At 43.9% G+C, this 26567-nt stretch overlaps 1 protein-coding gene and 1 pseudogene across 1 annotated transcript; one reads left to right on the forward strand and one right to left on the reverse strand.

Annotated features, from left to right (window-relative positions):
- The first annotated feature begins 2415 nt into the window (after window positions 1-2415).
- Window positions 2416-6330, forward strand: LOC118782049 (hyaluronan and proteoglycan link protein 3-like). Its single transcript, XM_036535280.1, has 5 exons — window positions 2416-2516; window positions 4376-4560; window positions 4726-5094; window positions 5191-5493; window positions 5609-6330. The coding sequence occupies exons 2-5, from the start codon at window positions 4419-4421 to the stop codon at window positions 5890-5892; spliced, it is 1098 nt and encodes a 365-aa protein (XP_036391173.1). The 5' UTR covers window positions 2416-2516; window positions 4376-4418; the 3' UTR covers window positions 5893-6330.
- Window positions 6331-8592: 2262 nt separating this feature from the next.
- Window positions 8593-18164, reverse strand: LOC118781688 (annotated as a pseudogene).
- Between the last annotated feature and the right edge of the window lie 8403 nt (window positions 18165-26567).

The following is a 26567-nucleotide window of genomic DNA, read 5'->3' on the forward strand; positions in this document are numbered from 1 at the left end:
GACCCTGCTTGTACCCTGACCTCGTTTTTGCCTGCCTCCTTGCCTCGTTCGCTTGATTGCCTGCCTGTCCGGTTCCCCGACCTTGCCTGCTCCGATTTCCCGATCCTCGCTTTGTCCACGGACTGTCTCCCGGTTTTCGACCCTGCTTGTTTTCGGATTAGCGATTTGCCTGACGATTCCATTAAAGACGCACGGAACCCGACGCTCCCGTGGTCCGCGCCTGAGTCCCTGCCTGAGCCCCGACAGTTACTGTCACCTTCCTGTCAGCTTGGACCAGTCTGGCCATTCTCCTTTGACCTCTGTCATTAACAAGGTGTTTTTGCCCACAGAACTGCTGCTCACTGGATGTTTTCTGTTATTTACACCATTCTCTATACACTCTAGAGACTGTTGTGCATGAAAATCCCAGGAGATCAGCAGTTTCTGCAATACTCAAACCACCCTGTCTGGCACCAACAATCACCCCATGGTCAAAGTCAATTAAATCACATTTCCTACCCATTCTGGTGTTTGGTCTGAGCAGCAAGTTAACCTCTTGACTATGTCTTTGTGATATAGTCACTCAGCACTGAGTTGCTGCCAGATGATTGGCTGATTAGATATTTGCATCAATGAATAGGTGTACCTAATAAAGTGGTCACTGAGTGTATATTAGGCCTATTTTATACCAAAGCGCACTACGCCTCTATTCGTGATTAGTCTTGCTGTTGCAGTATCATGGCTATGTTTGACCAGATTAAGAGGGAGAAATGACCAGGTAACTCAATGAAAGGGAACAGACCTTCTAATTTTTTGAAAGGGGCGAATGGCCATTTCAAATGGAAGACTGCGTTTTCAATGTGCAGACCTGGACTGTGTGATCACATCTTTAAACAACTGGTTTTGAGTTTGCTATTTGTCCTTTACAATTATATGGCAGCCAAGAGTCTTAGTATTCCATGGGCGGAATCAAATGCCAGGTCCATAAACTATCCCTAGTCTTTCTCCAGCCACGCACTGCCGCTCTATTGTAAAAAAAAGCCCTGTCACAGTGGGATTGTCAATGTGGGTTAAACTGCATTTCATTCTGCTCCATTCATGCGCAGCACTGTATTCAGACGTGCTGAGCACTGAGCGCCCCTCCGAGCCAAGGTTTATTGTACAAATTATAGCCTCCTCCTGATCTCCCATGGTCAACACTGTCTTGGTATTTGTGACCTCTGGCAAATGCTTTCATCTGAGCGTGGTTCATCTGAGAGCACTGACAGGCATGCTTCAGTTGCATCTGGAAGAAGGGCGTGTGTTTCTCAGAGGAGAGAAAAAAGAGCGAGAGAAAGAGACAGAGAAAGTGGGAGTGATGTCATGACACAGCTGTGGTTTAGAAGGATGCACGAGTCTATATCCCCCCCCCCCCCCCCCCCTCGGCCCTAGACACGCAGAGCGCAGAGGTATATCATGGGGTTTCCTGCTAGCATTAAAGGCCGCCTGGCAGCTTTTTCCTCCCGCGACAATGTATTCGTTTATCACAGTTTCTGATGTGTTACTAGAACCATCCCCATGCTGAAATAACGGCTATGGGGAGGAAAGACCTTGATGTTTGTAGGAAGCGGGAATCCTCTGAATGTGTGTTCCCTGGCTCATGACACTGCTGGGGTGAATGTAGGGCAAGGTGTATGAGGGGGATACTAATGATAGTCCCAGTTCAGGGACATATGACTCACAGAGGAAACATTTCTGCAGCGATGACAATATTTTGCTTAGCTATTAACTATAGGAAATCAACACATTTCAGAAGTCATCTGGGATCAATGGAATTTCATCTCCTTTTTCCATCACAGGTTCTATAATTACAATTTGCCTGAAGTTGTTCATATGACTTACTGTGTATGGTGTCACTTTAGGTCAGTGCAGTAAACTAGTCATTTTTCAAGTGGACATAATGGGTATTTAACAAGCCCGATGGGGAGGGTGTAAAGAGTAACCTGAACCCCTCTTGGCCCCAGAGGAGCTGCGTGGGGTCAACACAATATTTTCTTGTGTTTACACATGTCTTGAATGCTGTATATTTGGGCTTAGAGAACGGACAAATGGATACATAAAAGTATGTTACTCACCTTGTATTCATTGTTCAGATTAAATCCGGTCATCTTTTGTTCTTGTGCAACTGCAAACACCTTTTTTCAACAACATATTATGAAACGGTGTTGTTAATTCCCAATTCTTTTCACAGAGGTAGGCATTCCATTTAGATTCAGATTTAAACCGGATTATATTCAAGTTGGCTGTAAACTCTGCACTGCTTCTTGGAAAAGTTGTCCTGTTGCTTTAACAGCAGGCGGTCACCAAATTCGTAGAGGGGTGCCTTGCTTTGGTGACGTCACGGCTGCACGTTTCATTTCCTCCAGAGATTAATTCAAATGCGTGCGATAAATTGTATTTACTACAACGTACTTTCGCGCGAGGAAGGTGAAACAGGAATAGAAACAACTAATTCAGTCGTCACCCAGTCCATTGGACGGACACGCATTACTAAATCTGTGAGTAATCAGATCCCAAATTACACTTCAATGAGTAGGTCTTCTCGCACCAATATCATACAAATGAACGTAATCATTAATGCGTAGAATTTTACGTTACATTAATGCACTTATTGGTAACATTTGAATGATTATGTAAACACGTTTCCTTTAACCTAAGTTAAAAATTGGCAATCGAGTGACGCAGAAAGATGCATTCTGATTTGTTAATACTTTGAAATATTTTAATTTCATAAACGATTTGTGAGTTGATTAACCAAGAATGACTGGCGTGTAACAAAAGGATGTGACACAAATGGTCATTAAAACAAACGAACAGACAGTCCTCACAGCGAGCGACTTGACTAATAAATTAAAATCTGAAAACAAACTATGTATTCAAACCCGTCATCAAACATTTAACTAATATTAATTCACACAGATGAACTAGTATAATTTGTAATCGGTAGAAGACAATTGTTCAAAGTCCTTTCAGAAGACAGGCTGCTCTCTCCTTTAGGTGTAATTGCACCTCCTAGCGGCAGAGAGATATTGAGTCAAGCACTGTGTTGCGTTTCTACTCTTTTGCATTGATCTTTTCAAGGCAACAAAAGCCAACCATGTAGCCCTGGTATTTTTAAACATAATTATTAACAAATTATTGCTCGCTAGGTTGATGCAAGGCTGCATAAATCATTGGCTTAACATAACTAAACAGCTGTAATATATAGGAGGCAGTGATAAAATATTGAAAGGACTTTTTACGTAGATGACAAATAGCATTTCGAAAGAAACACCACTATTTGAAAACATTTACTTTTACATTTACATTTACAAAACAAATGTTGGTCTATCAATGACTGGCAAATACTGAACATTAAGTCAGAGGGCTTTAGATAACTGCCAGCCCCACAACTCGCTGGATAACAGTACAGGTAAAATTCTTAATAGGCGCTATGTGAACTCTTCTGAAACTTTATTCCAGTAAGATGATTATCAAACAGTATCATGAGAGTCAATTCTTTATTTGTGTAAACAAAAAGGATTTGTTACAAATAGCCTAAAAACCTCACCCCTATCTTCAGAATATAACTGTAAATTAAAGATGCACTAAATCATTTTTAGAGGAATATAATCATCACATATTCCTCATTTACACCAACTTTTCAACAATGGCACTTGGTTCACAGTTTCTCTTGACTTCTCCTGTTCACTTGCCACTCTCACTGTTCAAACACAGTCGTTTTGCATAGAGGAATGAATATCAGGTGAATTGGAGTTCACTGGGAGAGGGTTACGTGTTAAGTGCAGGTCTTCAGTCTAAGGCTACAAAGTGCCTTCTCTAAGAAGTGATTTGATCATAAGCTTACCAAGTCGGTAAGCATTTGAGTAGCAGCCTTACACCTCACACTTATTTGCACTATTGTTGTTTGTTGCAATGCAGTAATATAGAAGTCATTCATTTTCGGGATCACCTGCAGTGCATGTGGCAATGCATTGTATTTTCCATTTTAAAAGGTGACGTTTATTCCTTGTACATCTTATTAGTCATTTCCTCGACAGTCTGTTTCTTTCTTCATATATATACTCCTTGTGTCTACAACTGATCTTATTACATAAAATATTAACTGTATTCAGAGGATGTCTTTGGAAGTATGGAAAGCATAGTGATTTTTCAAGCAGTTCTCTTACAATAATAAGAAAGTGTAATAAGGGAGTGAGTGAGGTCCGATTCAATCAATGGTGATTCACTGTCTTCTGCTGCACAACCATTAGTGGCATCCTCATACCACATGTTCATATACCAACTGTTGAAAGGAACATACTGTGAGTACTTTACATAATCAACGTAATGCTACATTTCCGTGCATTCCACGCAGAGCTTCACTGCTAGAGACGGACTGCGCCGTGAAGTTTCAGTGCATGACAAGGGAGATGATGAATGCTCTCCCCCTGCTGGTCACAGTGCTGCAACTGCAGCTGCTCAGCTTCCTCGCAGCTGCTGTGGGCTACTCCAACGGCTTCTTTTACCAAGACAATGGCAACGGCAACGGCGAAAAAGAGAGTATGCTAGTACAAAGCTCACAGATTAACATCCCCTTACTTTTCAAACAGGAGATGTATTGCATAGTAATTTTGTAGCCTCCATAAGTAATCTAACTCTCTAAGAGTCAGCCCATCTCCTGATTGGTTTTCTGTTTGCTTTGTCTGTGCTTTGTCCATGCTGCAGTTTACTTTAATGGAGTGCGGCTCCATGTGGAGACAACAGAAGGTCCAGTGTTCGCTGTGCGGGGGAGCAGTGCCACGCTGCCCTGCCATTACCGCTATGAACCCGAGCTCAGCATCCCCCGCCGGACAAGGGTGAAATGGTCTTGGCTGCCAGCTGACAGGGGCCATGAGACAGATGTGCTGGTGGCTCTGGGCCAGCTGCACCGCAGCTTTGGGGACTTCAAGGGGCGTGTTCGCCTGCGCCGCAGTATGCCAGGGGAGGTGTCCCTTGTCATCGCCAAGCTGCAGCTGAATGACACGGGCCGCTACCGCTGCAAGGTCATCGATGGCCTGGAGGATGAGAGCATCACCATCGACCTGGCGCTGCGAGGTAAGGGCTTCTTGCTTTTTTGCTGCTCACTGCTCGTGGTCCTTTAGTGTCTCCCCTGTGAAATAAGAGGCCTGCTTTCTCCTCTCCCCCCTTCAGGAGTGGTGTTCCCCTACCAGCCCTCTGGGGGGCGTTATCATCTGAACTTTGGAATGGCACAGAAGGCATGCGAGGAGCAGGACTCTGCTCTGGCCACTTTCGATCAACTTTTCTCAGCGTGGGAGGAGGGGCTGGACTGGTGCAACGCTGGGTGGCTGGCAGATGGAACAGTGCAGTACCCCATCACCATGCCCCGCAAGGCCTGCGGGGGTGCAGACATGGCTCCTGGCATCCGGAACTATGGCGCACGCCACCGCCACGCGCACCACTACGATGCCTTCTGCTTCTCCTCCTCCCTGAAAGGTGAGGACCAGCCAAAAGTGTTTTGATATCTCTGATGCGGTGATTTATGGGTATTAGATGCTTCCATGTTTTGTGCAGCGTGCTGACTTGTTCTATGTCCTCTGTGTTCCCCCAGGACATGTTTATTTCCTGCAGCAGCCACATGGGCTTAATTTCACAGAAGCCACGCAAATATGCGAGGGGGACGGGGCCAAGATCGCCAAGGTGGGCCAGCTGTATGCAGCCTGGAGGTTTATGGGACTAGATCGCTGTGATGCAGGCTGGCTGGCGGATGGGAGTGTACGCTACCCCATTGCCCATCCCCGCCCCAACTGCGGCCCCCCAGAACCCGGAGTGCGCAGCTTTGGGTTCCCCTACTACCATCACAGGCACGGAGTGTACTGCTACATCTCACACTGAACCCCACCACTGCTACTGAAGGGTGGGGTCACCCTCCCTTGGTCTGTCAATCAGAATACAGTTCAAGTAATTGGATTAAGCATTCACTCTCGGTCTTCATGACAGCATCGCTGACACACAGGGTGAACTGCTGTTAAACACACCCATACAAACACACATGTACACATGCAGGCGCAGGCACAAACATGCGCGTGCACACACACACACACACACACACACACACAAACACACATGCTGAGTGGACAGGAAATATGAGACAGCAAGAGTACCAAGAAGTTATCACAGGAAGTAACCACACAGTACTGTAGAAGTTTATCATTAGTTTGTAAATGGACTTACATTTTATTGGAGGGGCGACAAACCTTTTATGCTTCAAACGTCTGTAACTGACATATTAATATTATAAGTATTATTATATACCTTGTACATAATATGATCTGTGGCTCTCTTGGACTAAATGATAAAAATAACTGTTTTGTCTTTGCCTGTTCTGTCTTTTAATATTAATTATCTATTCCTGAACACGCTCTGGGCTTCCATTTTGTATGAAAAATAGTGTGTAGAAAGAAGCCCTATTTTTTGCAAAATAAATAAATAGTCTATCTTTGTAAACACAGCATTGAAGTGTAATAATCATGACAACCTTTCATGTACATGTTCCATGCTATGAATCTCTGCCATACAGAGAGAGAGAGTTATCTGTCTGATCCAGAGACAATGGAATGTATAAGAAGTGACATGCTGTGACACCTGTAGCAGGAGCAATTTGTAGTGAAAGAGTGTGCCACATGGCATTATGTAGGTGTTTGGCACCTGTCATGTCCTGTCTCACAATCTATTGTCAAGAGCAGAGGTTTACTCACAGCTTTGGTATCTAATTATAGCCCCCTGAGGCAATGAGTTAGAATGAACAATCCTACTGTGCCACAAAACACCTGGAGACACCTGGGGAGATAGAGCAAGAGTGAGACAGAAAGTCTGTTTCCTAGTAAACTTTGTAGTGGGGTTCTGGAATCTCTGGGTGACATCATGCTGATGTGACACCAATATCATGGTTCTTCATTCACCAATCAGGTGACCTTCCCACACCCTGACACAGAACCCTGTAGTCTTAAAATATAACTGTAGTCTTAATGTATAATTGTTTGGTCTTAAGACATAACCATGTGGTCTTAAATCATACAGTCTCTACCTGCTTGGTATATTTTCACATGGGCTGACTTCTTCTTGCTGAATGGCTGGTTGCTGCTAGGATTGGATGGGAGAAGCTGTTGTCAAAGGGAGAAAATACCCAGAGATTTCCAATAAAGGCTGACTGAGGAGGTCCAGTAGGTTTGAAGGATGTTAATGTGCTGACATCTCATCAACATCCTTTCCCACCTTTCAAGCAGCACACAAGTCCTCTACCATAAGTCTAGTATAAGCCTTCTGCCATTAAAGCAAACCCCACTAAATAGTAATATAAGTAATGTATTTGTTCAAATAGTTCACTGTGTCTGGCACATAGAACTCACAAAAAAAAATCTTGACTCATTTCATCCCGCTAAAGACAGTGTAGAGCGTGCTCGGAAATGAATACAGTGGGCAGATGAACAACCTTTAATCTCAGCCTGCTTGGAGTTTGGACTGTATTTGCGCCATTGGACTGTATTTGCTTGCTATGAGATCCCCCTTTTCCAGGAAAAGACTTTGTGTAAATGCTCTTTGAACCCCTTCAAATTTTCTCCTCCCTCCTTTTCTGTTTAAAGCAGTCTTATCCCTGGCCATTTCTGGGCTGATCTTCTGTGGGGACCATGGCTGTTGTCAGCTGGAGAGAAGGATACAGTGAGGGAGTGAGTGAAGCTGAACCAATCAGAGAGATGCAGTGATTGAGAGTTAGCTGATAGGTGAAGTGCACTGAATGAAGCTGGACCAATTAGATGCAATGGTTTAAACTAAGCTAATCGGTTAGACACAGTGAATGAAGCTGAACCAGTCTGACAAGACTGTTGTGGCAGCCCTGTGCTCTTACTTGCCTTTTCTCATATTCTTATAAAGGGATTAATGTCATTTGGAGTGTGTGTGAGAGAGTGTGTACAGACGGTCCCCAACTTTACAATGATGCGAAAGCGATACACATTCAGTAGAAACCGTACTTCAAATTTTGAATTTTGATCTTTTCCCGGGCTAGTGATATGCAGTACAATACTCTCTCGTGATGCTGGGCAGCGGCAGCAAGGCAACAATCAATACTCTACAGTGTACTGTGCTGTTAGCATTTTTTGGATATTGTGTTTTGTGTTTTCGCATCCCATCACGTCTACAAAATTACATGAGATATTCAACACTTTATTGTAAAATAGGCTTTGTGTTAGATGATTTTGCCCAACTCTAGACTAATGTAAGTGTTCTGAACACGTTTAAGGTAGGCTAGGCTAAGCTACGCTGTTTAGTGGATTAGATGCATTTTCGACTTATGATATTTTCAATTTACGATGGGTTTATCGGGACGTAACCCCATCGTAAGTTGAGGAGCATCTGTATATGAGTTGTATATTTAGTCTGTGTGAGCGTGTCTGTGAAGGAGTGTGTGTGATTATGTGTATGAGTGTGAATGTGTATTTGGTGTGTGAGAGTGTGTTTTTGTATTTACTGTGTGAAAGTGTATGTGTGTATTTGGTGATGTGTGTGTGAGTGTGTATTTTGGTCTATGAGAATGCGTTACGTGTTAAGGAGCTGAATGCACTCATGGCCTACACACTCCACCCGTGGCCTCTCCCACAGCCTGCCTGCATGCATTGCACCACAGGCAGGTGGTGCTGTGTGAACCCAGGGTTACACTGGTACTGGATCACAGAGTTAGCTGCATAGCGATCTCTCCTGTTTCCAAGAGTCCTAGCATTCTCCACTTCTAGGGGCAGGCCGCAGGTGGCTTGCGGAGGGCAGAAAGATACCATGGCAATGACTCCTATCTGTTGGTGCACTCAAACAGAATGAAATGGTGACACTAAGCGGGGAACAACTTCCACCATTGGAGAGGTCACTGACTGAACCCAATGGCTAGGAGAGCCCTATATGAATCCTGGCTCAAAGCAGCAGGCCACTGTCCTCACCTGGGCTGGTCTTGCAGGTGAACGGCAGGTGGTAGTTGAATGGTACATCTGTGGATCCATCTGTCCATCGGAAGTCATTCTCTACCATCTTATCATTGAGTCCAATCCACTGGTAGTCCTGTGCGTTTTCTGGAATGCGGAAGGAACCATTAGTATGCACAGAAATGGAGAGAGGGAGACAGGATTGAATTGAATTAGAATAGAAAGGGGGGCTCATTCATCAAAATGTTTGTATTAAAGATACAAACATTTTGTATTTTGTTCTCGGCAAAGTTCTGTACGAAAAACTCACTTCAAATGCATGAACATTGCGGAAACACCCAATTTCTTTCTTACCCTTGTTCGCATGATGATGAACCCCAACTGTTCTTAAATTAGATGCTTGTGCATGTTATCTGTAATAAGCATAAGTAAACGCCTGAAAATCCCATATAAGGGCATTGTGAGTCGCAGGTCAAGCCAATGCTGCCAAAAGAGAAAAAAGATATTTTTCTCTGATTCAGAGATGTAGACAGTCCTGACAGACAAAGGTGGATGAAAAAAATTGTTGTGTGAGCAGTGGAATATCCAGAACATCGGTAAATCATTGGTTAAAATAAAGGACGATTTTGACAGGACTCCATTATATAAATCAAATTTTTAGATCAAAAGGTTTGTCCTTATGTTGTCTTTTCTAGACATATAATTTGTAACCGACACATGTGGGAATAGACTTTACAGATGTAACCTGGGGGTAGAAGGTGCACGGCTACATGTAATGTGTACCATACCATCAACTCTGTGAAGGTCAGAATCGTAGCCCCGATTCGGACATAGGGTCCTCTTGTTGCTGTCCATCTAGTGGTGACCAAATGGCTTCTTTCATAGCCATATTGTGGAGGAACCAGCAGACCAGTGTCAGCTTGCATACAGTATCTGCTCTGTCATGCCACCTGTTCTGTCCAACTCATCCACATCCATTTTGTGTACTGACAGTACACATCATTACTGACCGAATGCTTGTATGCGGTTGTATTCAACCTTCCTTGGTGTCTGTGGGTATACCAGCAGTGTTATCAGTTAGGTTTTCAGAATGTAACTACATGTAAAAGAGAATAGCACTAATGTTTGCTAATTTTCACCTACCTTTATCTTATTTAGGCCTATTTTGCTGGGGTATATGTAGTCCCAGATAATAACAATATGCTCGTTTACTTTTGTATCTTAGTTTGTTTTCCTAAACTAATGTTTAGGAACTGTGAACTGTGGCAAGAGCTGATGTCTGCGTTTTCTTTGAGGTACAGAATTGAACACTTTGCAGCACGTAACCCCTGTCACCTACAGTATAGACAGAGCCGCAGTTATAGATTAGGTACTTCGTATATTTTTTGCTTATTGCAAACCACGTTTATGTATTTCAATTGCAAAGAATAATTTTTTCACATTTAAATCTGATTCTTGTAAAAATTTTATGGGAATGGCAGAAAAACTAGCTAGCCATGACAGTATATTGAATAGCTATTTTAGCGCTGTAACAGCTATCCCCGGCATGCAGCGTTAGGTTTCTTCCCGCATTATTTTGGCTTCAGTCCAGTGTTTCTGAACCCTCTCCTGGAGGGCCCCCTGCCCTGCATGTTTTAGATCTCTCCCTGCTCCAACACAGCTGATTCAAATGATCAACTCGTTATGAACTCCTGAAGCTGCTTAATAACAAACTGATCATTTGAATCAGCTGTGTTGGAGCAGGCAGAGATCTAAAACATGCAGGGGAGAGGGCCCTCCAGGAGAAGGTTGAGAAACACTGCTTTAGTCAAACCTGATGCGGGAGCACACCTCCAGTTTTCCGAGGCCATGTGAAATGCTTCCAGGAGAAAAAAACGCCACTCGTATCTATTTAATGTTGATATCAGAGCAACAGCACTATACTGCTTCCATGTGGTAGATAGAAACACATGGCTACAAAGATAAAGAGTGAAAACATATGCTATGTGTTTTTAAAGCTAATAGGTAAGTTAACCAACATATAGATACAAGTGACATTTTTCTGCCCCGGAAGCATTTCGCTGAACTTTGGAGGTGTGCTCCCGCACCAGGTATGACTAAAGGGAAAACAATACGGGAAGAAACCTAACACTGCATCCTGGGGATAGCTGTTATTGCACTAAAAATAGCTATTTGATATGTCGCGACAGCTATACCACCCAGCCCTAACGTGAATGCTGCATTGTAATGTAGTTACTTAATTACATCCTTCTGACACTGGACAGGACATATTCCTCCATCCCTCCCTAAATCTATACCTGTGGTGACAGCTCAGAGAGAACAAGGTTCTTTACTATCGATTGGGTTTTGCACAAAGATTGGTTACAAGAAATGCTTTAGTCTGTATGAAAGAGACGTGAGATCCTTATCACAATTTTTTGTTTGAAGTTAGAAATTTTCTAGAAACTTATAAATTTCATGTGAAGTGCACAAAGGTTCAAACAGTGATGATTAGTCATTTGTTCTGTGTGACTGTGGATGCATTAGCATAGTCACTCCATGGTAAGAGAGCTAAAGAGAGGCGTCACCACTGCCCAATGGGAGACCAGATCTGGAATGGAATCTGCTTCCATTGCTGGATCCTGATGGCAGAATTCCAGATGCCTCCTGATCTATTCTGGGTTTTCCTGGCAAGTCCACAAAGCTGGAATCCACAAACGACAGACCTGGGGGTCCAGAACCACTGTCTATCCCAGATCCACTAATCCTGAATCCTGTGACGTCTCCAGAACCGCTGATCTCCAGAGGTCCTTGTACTGGTTCCAACCTTAACGGACTCTGTGAGGAGGGCCCTCCACCCTTCATCAACAAAGTGATCACAGAGTCCCCACCACCCTTGCAACCCAAGAATCCTTTGCTAGAGCCAGAGGGGAGCCCACCTTCGATAGAGTTGGAGCCTGATGTTAACAGGTTATCTGACCCCCTCCCCATGGGGAAGGTGATGTCCCCTGTGCCTTGCTCTTTGGCCTCCTGCAGTGTCCCAGACACCAAGCCTCTGCCAGAGAGGGTCATCCCCTTCCCCATCAGGGTCACAGCAACATCTGACCCATGATCCATACTGCCACTCCCAGAGATGTACTCTGTCACTGGTCCAGATCGAGAGCTGTGTGGTTCCACAGATCCGGGCGGGTCCACAGCCGTAGACAGGGCAATGAAAGGGGAAGCTGTGGACAGATGGAAATAGGAACAGGATCATTTCTTTTTACACAAAACACTTTCCATACAGTTAACATGATTAATGAAAGAATAATTAATCTCTTCAGAAGTGTCAGAATAAAATCACTACTAAGAGCAGCTAATATGGCTATGACTATGACTAATAACTGTCGACTCAAGTAGCCTACTTAAGTACGGTTGCCTCAATTGCTATCAAGCTATTAGAATATCAGATGTTTACATTTATTAATTTAAATTTATATTTATATATATATATATATATATATGGATATGTCTGGAATAAATGAGATTTGATGAGGCCTGTCGACAGAGATATATCCTGGGGATCACACGACAATTCCTTAGAGTAAGATGTCATATAGATTATATGCCCATGATATGCAAAAATGACCTGCGTGAAGTTGCTCTTGGCATTGAAGCGCTCTGTGTAGGCCTATCAGGAAATAATGTAATGTAAGTTTTTTCAGGGCACCAACCAGCAAAACGTTGCACAGTAGAAGCCACTTTCTTCGTTATGGAGAAGGCAGCGTTCTGGAAGTTGTCACAGAATTTTTGCCATGAAGTACAGTGTTTATCCAAAGCATGACCGCACAAACGAAAATTATCATGGCACAAACCAGCACAAATGTAGCAGAAACTAACGAGACCATTTAGGAGCAATTCAGAGAAGGTTGGGGTGCTGGGTGACGTCATCGCCTAAAAATATAATGTTTGTATCTAAAAAATCATAGCAGCGCAAACGAAAATTTTTACAGCACAAACCGGCACAAACGTAGCACAAATGAATGAGACCATTTTGGAGCAATTCGGAGAAGCTTGGGGTGCTGGGTGACGTCACAGCACATACAATATAATTTGTTATATCTAAAAAACCATAGCAGCACAAGCGAAAATTTTTACGGCACAAACCGGCACAAACATAGCACAAACGAGTGAGACCATTTTGGAGCAATTCAGAGAAGCTTGGGGTGCTGGGTGACGTCATTGCCCAAAAATGCAATGTTTATATCTACAAATCCATAGCAGCACAAACGAAAATTTTACGGCACAAACGTGGCACAAACGAACGAGACCATTTTGGAGCAAAAATATCTCCTGGGCCCTCTGTTGAAGACAAGATACTGCACACTTAGAAAGCAAATCAACATTGTCTCTGTGATACAATTTAACAATGAGCTGACCTGATGAGAAACTAATTTGTAACAAATGCACACAGCTCAGTGACTGGTTGCTGAAACAGAGAGCAGGGGTTTGCTTTGCAGGAGAATGGGGATGCTAGCTAGGAGCTGCCTGTACCCTGGAAGCAGTAGGCGTCATAGTGGATGCTGAGGTCAGGGTAGCCTGTGAGGTTGAGGTCCTTCCCTCAGAGCACTGGGGCAGAGTGCTGTGCATTCGGTATCTGACACTGCAGTCTGATAGCCAGCCAGCATGACACTTCTCGAAACCCCTCTACCAGGCAGCATATAGCTGTCCTGTGGAGGCCAGGGTGGCACTTTGCTCACGGCAGTGAGAGACAGTCTCCTCATACGTGGATCCATCAATGGAGCCCACATGAAACACCTCCCCTGAGATACAAACACAGACAGCTCCACTTTTATAAATCTATAGAATTACTGAGAACATCATACTGGAATATCATATTTGTCTTAACTAAATTAATTTTTACAATTCATTCATAAGCTCAAACCATTGGTGCTCTGTACATGTGTATCTAGTTCTATTTTAGCTACCAGCTAGAATATCTGAGTCTGTTTTGGCAAATGCTTCTCACAGCAGTCTAAGCCAGCTCACTCACCACTTGCTACATAGGAACTAGGGATAGCCCAGTGTGGCTGCTGTTGTCCTGTTTGTCCTAGTTTTCCTGTGTGAACCCAGTCCTGTGTTTAATATTCATCATAACTGTATGACACCAGTCATCAGTGAGAAACATAATGGATTTTAATTTAAAACTAGAGCATGTATGTATGTGTGTGGGTGTGTGTCCCTCTTGCTCTGTAGCTCAGGTGCCTATACTGTAATGTGTGCCTACTCTTGCAGTGACTATGATCCTGGAGATTCTGTTTGCCTCTAGCTTTTGACTACGAGGAGCTTATGACCCATGATATAATTTTCCTGGCCCAGCACAAAAATTACATTACATTATTGGCATTTAGCAGACACTCTTACCCAGAGCAACTTACATATGTTAGTTTTTTTTAACAAATACAGCTGGATATTTTACTGAGGCAGTTGGGGGTTAAGTACCCTGCCCAAGGGTACAGCAGCAATGCTCCAGCAGGGAATTGAACCAACAACCTTTTGCTTACAAGTCCAGTTCCTTAACCACTATGCTAACACAGTTAATCAGAGAGACATGACTTCACATACAGAAGCACCTCATTGGTCCTTCAGGGGGTGCTCTTACCCCTCAGCTCATGGGCATAGCAGTATACATTGTAGGGCTCGTCTGCTGGCCACCATCCCAATGTTCTCACACCAGTACTTGTTTACACAACACATAAATGAGCTTTTTCATGAGTGTGAGGCTCCAGGAATGCCAGAATGTGTGGATATGTTGTTAAGGACTCATTGATTTGAACCGCTAATATGACTTTGCTGTGGTGAACAGTATTTCGATTGGTCCGGCCAAATCAGAAATTGACAGCACATGGCAGTTTCACTCATCATGGGGTTCATGACGCCTCATTCTCCAATGAGTGGCATTTTTGGCTGAGTGCACTGGGGCTGACGGTCAGTCTGTCAGTGGTGTCACCTCACGGACTGGTCCAGCACCCAGCCGGGGTCACACTGAGGCATGCCACTTTGCTGTGCTGAGCGCAGCTGCTCTGGACTGGCAATGACTGCATCTGCGCTCTGACATGCCCGCTGGGCCTCAACCAGGTGTGACCATAATGGCTGGAGCCAGGACAGTAGTGGAACACCACACCTGCTGGGGACATGCCATGACAGAGGAAGTCAAGAAAACAACCTATGACCGCGCTACAAAACCTAAACCACCACCAAACAGATAACAATCAATAACAAAGCTAATATCCCCTCACAGGTTAAATTCACCTGCACTGATTGACACAGGCACCCCAGTGTGGCTACTGACCTGTGGAGGGCAGCACAGCCTCAGTGTCATTCTCTTGGAGGATCTCTTCTCCTGCATAGGGCAGGGGGGTCACTGTGGTGATGACTTCCTCGCTTGGGCGGTTGGGATAGGTCCTCAGGCGGGCAGGGGGTGGGGCCAGGGGCAGCCTGCTGTAGATTCTGATAACTCTCCCATGCTGAAGTGCCACCACTTCCTCTCACAGCTCGGTCTCTGTGGCAGTACTCATGAGGAAGACCTCAATACCCTCTGTAAAGGGGGCCACCTGATCTGGAATCAGTGTGGGCATGGTTGAGTCCACCTCCTCCTCATCTGCAGTCAGGAACAGTATGTTTGAGAGGGTGTTCTGGGATCATTTAAACAGGGATAAAGAGATGAATCAGATGAATTGGTCACTTCCCCGAAACAAGAAGTCAGCCTGATCTGCTCTAAGTGTGGCTGCATAATTAAACCATTAATAAAGTGTTGCAGGCCTGGAAAACATGCACTATCCCCAGATCTCCTGTGACAAGAGTCTGTGCTCTTCTGTCAGAAGGGAAACTCCCATGTGAGGAGATGGCTGGCTTGCCTTGGTAGCAGATGGTGTCCTAGCAGGAGTCTGGAAGGGGGTACCCTGTCTGATTGGGGAATGGTACACAGTGCGGACCCCGACGAGGCCCCCACCACAGAGGGGTCGGGCTACGCTCATGGGGTAGTAGACGCTGAGATCTGCCAGCCAGCCAGCGCTGCACACGTCCATGCCAGCCTGCCAAGTCAGGTACAGCTGCCCCATTGAGGCCAGGTGTGAACCCAGCTTCCTGCACTGCTGCTCTGCCTCGGCAAATGTGAACGTCTCCAGGGACATGGAGTAGAACAACCTCCCTGAAACAACAAAGAGGAAGAGGAGAGGAGAGTGGTGTGTGGGCTGCTCAGTCCTCCACCAAGGCAAGGCAGGAACAGTGGGTTGAATGAGTGAGATATGCAGGGGAGGATCATACCTGTTATCTTGTATGCACAGCAGTATACGTCGTTTGTCTCTGTGATGTCTCTCACTTTGTAGGCTCGCATGCTGGGAAGCTTGTCCTTGTCACCATAGCAACCTTCCCATGGATTATGAATGGGGTACCTTGTGCAGGGACACAACACAACACAACAGTAGTCTCATGGGAAATAATATCATGGCATAATATGTCAAGTGATAATCACTGATACATTTAATGCAGGGCATAGAAGTCCTTGTGTTTCACCTGTGAACCCACTTCAATCCAAATTCCAAACTATTATAAGATAGAGATTGAGGGGGCAGTGAAATTGAGGGGGCAGTTTAACCCGTAACTGTATGGGGCACCAAATGTAACAGACCTTTTTTCGTGGACAGAATGCCTTCTGTGCTACGAAAGGCATAAATTCATTACAAAACCTTACCAAACCCTGAAGATGTGATCTATCCACTTCACTTTTGTTATTACATATAGATGCAGTATGCTTAATGAAATAGTACATATTGCTCCTTTGTGATTGGTAATGGATTGAGAGGAGAGGAGACCACATTAAACAGGAATATTCATAATACACCTTCAAAACTTATGATTCATGCACGATATCATAGATGTGAGGCCTTCATTTAATGCGTCTGTACTCCCATAAGGCAGGTCACTCAGATGAAGCTGAAGCGGTTTGCCTAACCTGACAGTGCGGTCTGCCAGCCAGACTGCATCACACTGATGAAACCTGTCCTCAAAGGCAGCCTGCAACTGCGCTGGGGTGGCGATCGTGGCGCTGATCTGGGAACAGGCCATCTTGGCCTGCTCGAAAGTCAGACTATTGTGGGAAGAGATGGCACGGTAGTGGAACACAACCTTACAGTCTTATTGTTGTAATGTAATCAACACATTCTATTGCAGAGACCCTCTGCCTCAACCAATCAAAACAAGCATCTTGATCAAATTTCAAGGCCATTTTTATCTAATTTACTTGGGTCTGTTAATTTTTAAAATTTTCCCTCCCTAGGGAAGTGTCAGCATCACAAAGTACAGCTTTTCTGTCCATGAAAAAGACAGCCAGTCTTGGCCAATAAAATGGAAGAATCTCAGGCAATCAAAAAAGGAAAGTTTCAACAAATCAAAATAAATAAATAATAATAATAATAATAAATATATATATATATATATATATATATATATATATATATATATATATATGTTCATCTACCCCCAGGTGACGACAGACACCAGTATGGAGATCACACAACTGCGCTCCTCGGACTTGTGTGTGTATACATATATATATATATATATATATATATATATATATATATATATATATATATATATATATATATATATATATATATATATATACATACACATACACAAGTCCGAGGAGCGCAGTTGTGTGATCTCCATACTGGTGTCTGTCATCACCTGGGGGTAGATGAACATGGAGACCCGGACTGTGTACTCGGACTCCACCCGCACAACGCCCCCTGAGGCCACCACCACCACTGACTCCCTGTCCCTGGTTGGAGGTGCTGTCCAGGAAGTAGCAAGGCACCACCAGGGACCCTACCACCAGGGGGTGCAGTGAGCGCTCCACAGGGATGCTAACACTCAGTGCACTCTCAGGGTCTGTGAGAGGGGGGAAACAGGGCCTTCAGACAGACTGCATACACAGACAGAGTACTTTACACAGGAAGCACCAGACTACACACAGACACAGAGTAATGTTTTGTAGAGTACTGTTTATAGAGGACTCTAGCAATCCATTCTGTCATGGTGATAAAAGTAAATGTAATGGAAAGTTCAGTTAATGCAATCAGCACACAATGACTGACCTGCTCTAAACAGCTCTCTTAATGACAGTGTGACAGCGATGATGTGAAAAAACACATGCAGCAAGAACAAAGTGGCCATGGTTTACCTGTGAAGAAGAAGGAGACTGAAAAAAGTCCTGTGATGAACTGGCAAAGAAACAGAGCAGATAGAGGGGTATAGATACACAGACCGATGATCAGATGACAGGGAACAGGTGTGCAGGATGGGCTTCAGGTGGTGGGTGTGGCAGCAGGGCAGATAGGTGGACAGGAGGTGGGGTTATGGGCTGAAAACAAAAACCAAACAAATGACACATCCATACTGACAGATGGGAAGACAAGAACAACACAAGCAGGACCTCACACGGAAGGATTGACACAATAGTGCTAAATTGATCCTGGTATCCTTGCATCCTTTGTGACCCAGAAATTGATAAATGATCACCTCTTTAGGGATGATTCCAATACTGTAGGAGACATACGAAAGAAGCGAGACATGTCCTTGTTTGTCTCCTCCAGCAGAGGATGTGTCGATGTATCCTCATGTGGAACAGTTTTTCAAGGACCTGTGAAGTAAAATGCTACATGTCACATTATATCCATTTTATATTGTTGCATTACATTATATTCATTTTGCAGGCACTCTTATGCAGAACAACTTCCAGCATACAAGAACAGAACTGTATTCATTCGAGTTAAATGAGCAACAGTAACGACATTCTCAGTGAGTGCAAGCACAACATCAACTTGTGCTAACCTGAAGCTAGCTGGCCTAGAAACTCAATGAAGCCAATTACACACACTAACATCCGTCACAGTCACTAGTCCACAGTATCCATAACACATAGCACTACTACAAGTAAATAAGCAGCAAGTAATACTTGTACAAGAGGCAGGTGCTAGGGGGTAGGGATTTAGTTGGAACCAAGATACAGTCTGAAGAGGTGGGTCTTCAGTCTGCATGAGACGATGGCCAGTGATTCTGCTATTCTGACCCCATTCCACCTGTCTTATTCACAGTCCTGTATGCCAACACCAAAGTTTTGAACTTGATGCGAGCGGTAACAGGAAGCCAATGAAGTAAGGTGAGGAGGGGAATGACTTGATGACATTTAGGGAGATTTCAGACTAGTTTAGCTGCATTCTGGATTAGCTACAGGGTTTTGATGGCACAGGCAGAAAGACAAACAAAGAGAGAGTAACAGTATTCCAGGCATGAGAGGACCAGGTCCTGAACTAGGAGTTGTGTAGAATACATACACTGATTATACACTAAAACTGTCAAGATCAGAGATCGGGACACAAACGCGGACCACCGGGTAAACGGAACCAAGCGTTTAATTTCAATCAGCAGGCAGTTCGTAGTACAGGGACAGGCAGGGTTCAAAAACACGGGGAAGCAGTCCGGGGGCAGATCCAGGATCGGAAGTCGGGGCGGGCAGAGTCGGGAACCAGGCAGGCGAATGGCGTCAAACGGATCCAAGTCGGCAGGCAGAAACGAAGTCGGGAATCAGGCAGGAAACGACAACAGCAACAGCAACAGCAACAGCAACAGCAAACGACTCAAGGGAACTAAAGCGGGGACGAGACAGGAAGAACTCACTGAAACGAACTAGCAACGAGACAGAGACACGCAGGGAAGATATAGGGCAGAGGTAACGAGGCAATGGGATGCAGGTGAGCAGGCAAGCAGGTGCCGGTGATGAGGGGATCAGGTGGGCGTAGACCAGGCAGGGAGCGGGGCGGGGCTGGAACACAGGGGAAACAAAAACACAGGTATGGGGAAAAAACAAAAACACCGCAGCTTAAGGGGGCGGAGCCCTGACAAAAACATTATGACCACCTGCCTAATATGCTGTTGGTCCTCCGTGTGCTGCCAAAACAATGCTGACTTGCCAAGGTATGGACTCTACAAGACCCCTGAAGGTGTCCTGTGGTATTTGGCACCAAACCATTACCATCAGATCCTTCAAGTCCTGTAAGTTGTGAGGTGGAGCCGCCGTGGATCGGACTTGTCAGTCCAGCACATCCCATAGATGCTCGGATTGAGATGTGGAGAATTTGGAGGTCAGGGCAACACCTTGAACACTTCATCATGTTCCTCAAACCATTCCCAAACAATGTGTCCAGTGTGGCAGGGCGCATTATCCTGCTGAAAGAGGTCACTGCCATCAGGGAATATCATTGCCATGAAGGGGTGTACCTGGTCTGCAATGATGTTTAGGTAGCTGGCACGTGTCAAATTGACATCCACATGAATGGCTGGACCCAGGGTTTCCCAGCAGAACATTGCCCAGAACATCACACTCGCTCCACCGGCTTGTCGTCTTCACACAGTGCATCCTGGTGCCATCAGTTCCCCAGGTAAATGGTGCACTCGTACATGGCCATCTATGTGATCTCAAAGAAAACGGGACTCATCGGACCATGCAACCTTCTTCTACTGCTCCAAGGTCCAGTTCCGTGCCCATTGTAGGCGCTTTCGACGGTGGAAACAATTTGGCTCTTGTCAAAGTCACTCAGGTCTTTACTCCTGCCCATTTCTCTTGCATCCAACAAGTTGACTACGACAACTAATTGTTCGCTTACCATCTAATCTACCCAGACCTTGACATGTGCCCTTGCTTGGAGATGATCAATGTTATTCGGCTCACCTGTGAGTGGTCATAATGTTTTGGCTCATCAGTATAGTGAGGTAGGGGCAGATCCTTTGGATGTTGTACAAATACAATCTGCACAACTGACTCACCGCTGCAACCTGAGAGGAGAAGGACAGTTGTCAAGCATTACGCCAAGGGTTTTGACAGCAGGAGTGCTATTGTTCAAATAGGTTGTGGAGTTGAAACTGATGGAGAGGTCTTGGGTAGGACCCTGATGCATCTCAGTCTTATCCAAGTTAAGCCTTAGGTGGAAGTCGAAAATTCACTGTGAAATATTGTTGCAATAACATAAACAGTGACTACAGAAATACAAAACATATGGATACAACATATAAGCAACCAGAGTACAATAACAACTCATAATACAAAACCATATTTTTACAATTAAATGCATCTTATGAATTTTTCAATTAATAGTGTGTAAAATATGATGTAATATTTTAAATCTTCCTTAAAAACTCTGTAAATTGGCCTTTTTTATAAAATTTTTACAGATTAACCATTTTATTAGTAAAACAGCCACATTAATCATACACTATATGGACAAAAGTATTTGGCCACACCTGTTAATTATTGAATTCAGGTGTTTCAATCAGACCCGTTGCCACAGGTGTATAAAATCAAGCACCTAGCCTTGCAGTCTCCATTTGCGAACATTTGTGATACAAAATGGGTCATTCTGAAGAGCTCAGCGACTTCAAGCGTGGTACTGTGATAGGATGCAACCTTTGCAATATCACTGCTGGATATTCCACAGTCAACTGTAAGTGATATTATTAGAAAGTGGAAGCATTTAAGAACAACAGCAACTCAGCCATGAAGCGGAAGACCACGTAAAATCACAGAGCGGGGTCAACGACTGCTAAGGCGCACGGTGCGTAAAAGTCGCCAACGCTCTGCTGATTCCATAGCTGAAGAGTTCCGAACTTCCACTGGCATTAATGTAAGCACAAAAACTGTGCGGCAGGAGCTTCATGGAATGGGTTTCCATGGCTGAGCAGCTGCATGCAAGCCTCACATCACCAAGTCCAATGCTAAGCATCGGATGGAGTGGTGTAAAGCACACCGACACTGGACTGTGGAGCAGTGGAAACGTGTTCTGTGGAGTGACGAATCATGCTTCTCTGATTAGCAGTCAGATAGGCGAGTCTGGGTTTGGCGAATGCCGGGAGAACGCTACCTGCATGACTGCATTGTGCCAACTGTGAAGTTTGGTGGAGGAGGGATAATGTTATGGGGCTGTTTTTCAGGGTTTGGGCTAGGCCCCTTATCTCCAGTGAAGGGCAATCTTAATGCTTCAGCATACCAAGACATTTTGGACAATGCTATGCTTCCAACTTTGTGGCAACAGTTTGGGGAAGGCCCTTTTCTATTCCAACATGACTGTGCCCCAGTGTACAAAGCAAGGATTATAAAGACATGGTTTGATGAGTTCTGTGTGGAAGAACTTGACTGGCCTGCACAGAGCCCTGACCTCAACCCCATCGAGCACCTTCGGGATGAACTGGAACGGAGATTGCGAGCCAGGCCTTCTCGTCCAACATCAGTGCCTGACCTCATAAATGCTCTACAGAATGAATGGGCACAAATTCCAAAGTATACAAAGTATATGTATTTGAATACAATGTCATTACAGTCCCTGTTGGTGTAATGGTCAGGTGTCTGAATACTTTTGTCCATATAGTGTACGAGTTCAGATTTATGCTCTACAAGTTCTCACATCATATTCTACAAGTTCTCAAAATCAAGTCTACAAGCTCTTGCATTTTGCATCATATTTACCTTCATACACTGCACCTCACTGAATCAGTTGCTGTGTGGAGCCTAAGCCTAACCTACTGGCTTACAGGCATTTAGCAGATACTCTTATCCAGAGTGACTTACACGGTTAGTTTTTATAAATATTATCCAATTATATAGCTGGATATTTACTGAGGCAATTGTGGGTAGTAACATGGCCAGGGGTACAGCAGTCATGCCTCAGCTGGCAATCAAACCAGCAACCATTGGTCCTACTCCTTAACCACCATGCTACACTACCAGTCAATGCAGACAGTACAACAGCATAGACACTGCAAACTTTCATTTACAGAGACAGTGCACCGGCCACAGGAATATCTTCTGGTGGAGGTGACAGATCTGTACAGTAGCTCTGGCTCCAGAAAGAAAATATTCCATGGACCTTAAACCATCGCACCTTTCTGTTAACCTTCAGTACATCTCTCAGAGCTCTTTGCTGGAATTTCATAGAAAAGTGAAAACAGATTCAACTCACATATATCTGTGTGGGTTATGTCATAGAATGTGGGATGTTGACATTTCTGTAGGTCTAAATCTCACACACCATGACGTCCACTCGCCCTCATACAAAATAAGCCCCTTCCACTCCTACACATCACACAAGCATCAATGAAAGCAATGGGCAAAGACTAATCAAAGACCCTAGCATTCCAACAAGTCACTCAAACAGAGGCCAGCAGGCCATTTAGCAACCCATCATATTTTAGCACCATGAGAGACAGCCACCTGGTGCAGAACCCTGCAGGGTTCAGAACTACAAAGATGTGGGGTTGGGGTGAATCACTGAGAGAGAAATGGACAAGAAATGAACAGCCACTCTCTCACATACTGCCTCTTATCTAACTTTAAATAATGGCCAGGGTTTTTTTTAAACTTTTGTCCCATGTGCCAACACTGGAGGAAGGGGTGGGGCACAGTGAATAATCAGCAGTCATTTACATTAAACAAACATTACTGAGATACCCACTGTTTTTATTAACATTAATGTCAATATTTATTATTCCAAAGTACTAAGAAGCTGACAAGAATGGGGTAGATATTCTAATTTCCTTCATAAATTCTAATTGCTTCCACTATTTGAACTATTTGAAAATTTTACACTCAGTAAAGTGGGTTCTTTCCTGCCATTCTTTACAATGGTAGGAATCCAATTTGTGGACACCAGTTTTTGAAAATGCATTTGGAATATGCTGACAAAAACCAGTAAACAGGAATGATGATGTATGACAACAAAATATCAATCAATATATCAATATATAAATTGATCAAGAAGTGATTAATTGAATAGATCATCAACTTTTGAGGCAAATTTAACAATGCCTCTACAATAGCTCTAGAATGATTCCCTGTGAATTTTAATGTAATATGGTACCCATATACAACAAAGTAAATACAGCAACAAAAGTAAAGCTATATAACAAAGCCAACATTTATGCAACAGCAGCAATTCTACTGCACCCAGAGGTGAGTTCTCAGTTTGTCATTCATTGTTCCAGTCTATTCCACAAGCTCTGGCTTTCTGTACAGAGCACTAGAGAAAAGTGACATAGCAAATAAATCTATGGCTTATGGTTTTATTTTGAATAAAAACATGGAAAACATCTATGTCAAGAACTGCTCTCTGTGACCATTCAGTTCTATAGATAACATTTAATTTATTCACAAGCAACAAAATATTCTCTGGGAGATACAACACAAAATTTGCCAGACTTTGATTAAATAAACACAGGCCTTACTACGCACAAGTGTTTACCTTCAATGATGCAGTGGATATTCCCAAATTATGCACCTGGCAAAGTGGGGTAAATAGATTCCCAGGTCCCAGGTTCTCACTGGTATCTCACAGTGCCTTGGACAGTAGTTGCACATGTGTGTCCAGAGTGGAGAGAAACAAGTGATATGAACACTTTAGCAAGACTGGCTGTGGAAGATCAGGAAAGGGTAGGGGGGCATGGAAAGAGTGAGAAGAGTAAAAAGGTGGAAGAGGGGAAGGGAAGAAGACAGGGAGAGCAGAGGAAAGAGAGAAGGGAATAGAGAAACACTGAGATAGGGAGAAGGGAAAAGGGTGAGAGACACTTTGTTTGACTCACAGTCAACACCTAGAGCTAAACCCTGAAATCCTTTTAGGGTAAGCAGCAGAAACACCCAGGTAAAGTTCAGGTGACTAGCCAAGCAGAACACATCAGAGAACAGTACTTCTGCGCTTCTCTCTCGCAGTGTGGTCAAGCTTTACCTGGATTCTGGCACTGAGCTGGAAACCTCAGGCCTTTAACCTGGAGGTGCCCAGGTGAAAAGCACAGACCCCACAGATGACCTTGGCCACACACAGGAAGTAAAGTGTTCATTCTGTGTGCTTCCCATACTGTCAGACCTATTAACATGGACATGCAAAGCCATGTCGGCCCCAGTCTCCTGGAACTACACACAGAGCATGAGTCCGATATGAAAAGGAGGCCAGAAAGACAACATATTGACACTGCTTACATTGGAATCAGTCATTAATGTCAGACCAACAAGAAAAGATTATGTTCCCCAGAGCAAAATGTACTATTCTAATTCCATGAGAGCTATCTGTGTAGTTTGAAAGTGTGAATTCTCTCAGCAAACCAACAAATTGTTCTGTGAAAGATCTGTAAGTGTGCCACCAGCAGCATGCAGGCTCAGGAGACCTGATGGAGTGTGTTTTAACATATACTGCAGTGTGCCCTGTTTCAGCTTTGTGTAGTGCTAAATGTAGTCCTACCTGCACCATTCTAGCTGCAATTCTACTTGTAGTTCTACCTGCTCCAAAGAAATGGTTTAGAATATTTGTAAGGCTACGGTCAAACATGTACTCCTCACACATGCATACACTTTCTGTTTCAGTTTTTATTTTGCAATTGCTGAAATGTAACTACGCAGCTTGAGGCAGCCTCCCTTCCAGGTATGCATAAAAAGGTGAACTACTCACTAGAAGAGGAGGAAAATGCAATAATGAGAAAATATAATCCTGTGGCAGCAACTTTAAACTTGAGGAAGATGTTGGTGACTAGGGTTTTAATGCAGTCTGGATGGGGACACCAGCAATCAGCACTTTGTTTGGGGGTTTACAATGATTTTCTGTCATTTGCAAACTGATTGTTTTAGCCAGGATGCATATATACAGTGGTTTGTTTGGGGCACACCACCACCAAAGCACTGGTGGTTTGTTGTGCTGTTTGGTGTAGCTAGGATTCACAAGACAGCATTTTGGGAGTAACCTGTTTCCTATCAGTTCTGTAAATGTGGGTTTCCTCATTTCAAAATAAAAAAATAAATAAATAAACTGAACTGAGGACAGAGCTATCCGTGAGGAGATCCCCAGAGTTGGCTAGTTCACGTTTTGCTACCTTAGATTGAGAGTTCTGTCTTGTGCCATTTTGGGATTTATTTGCCTGTTTTTTCCTGCATTCACACAATGCAGAATAAGGTTTGGTGATGGCTTGCTATTCCATTTACAGCCATGTGAAGTAAGTTGTAACAGTGTGTTAAACAGTGTGTTTAAAGTCGTAGCAAGAGCAGTAGAGAGTGCTGCAGTGTCAGTGCTTGGCACCTGTTTTTAATATGATCTTTTTCTGGCTTGCTTCATTGCATTTATCCACCAAATCAATGTCATATTCTGCCCATATTGAAATCATAGCGACTCTGCTCCATTCTGATACCACAGACAGCAGCATATCAGGTTACAGGACTTCTGACCAAAGATGATAATCATGTTAATATTTGAGTAAAAGGAAAAAACATTGCTTCAGTTGACCACTAGTTTTTACTGAAGCCTGGCATTTCAGTTGGCAGTGCAATATTTGCCAAGTTAAAAAAACCCTGTAATTACAAAAATGTGTCATCCTTGCTTCAGCTGGCCCTTCTGGACATGTGAAGGAATTACCAGCTGAAGCACTGACGGAATGTGATTCGTTTCCTCTTTGTATTCTGGAACAAAATATATTAAAGTGAAATCCCATTAATGTGAGTGCATTGTCTGTCCTTTTTCAAGCCCAAGCTTGAAGCGAAAGACAACCTGGAAG

Source organism: Megalops cyprinoides, chromosome 8, assembly GCF_013368585.1.
Source record: "Megalops cyprinoides isolate fMegCyp1 chromosome 8, fMegCyp1.pri, whole genome shotgun sequence".
NCBI lineage: Eukaryota > Metazoa > Chordata > Actinopteri > Elopiformes > Megalopidae > Megalops > Megalops cyprinoides.

What these genes read in the sequence shown, in the direction of transcription:
- LOC118782049 (XM_036535280.1), top strand. Translation starts at nt 4,419, where the DNA reads ATGACAAGGGAGATGATGAATGCTCTCCCCCTGCTGGTCACAGTGCTG. An exon ending in CGGCAACGGCGAAAAAGAGA is followed by an intron (nt 4,561 to 4,725) that starts GTATGCTAGTAC and finishes TCCATGCTGCAG; the next exon opens with TTTACTTTAATGGAGTGCGG. An exon ending in CTTCTCCTCCTCCCTGAAAG is followed by an intron (nt 5,494 to 5,608) that starts GTGAGGACCAGC and finishes GTGTTCCCCCAG; the next exon opens with GACATGTTTATTTCCTGCAG.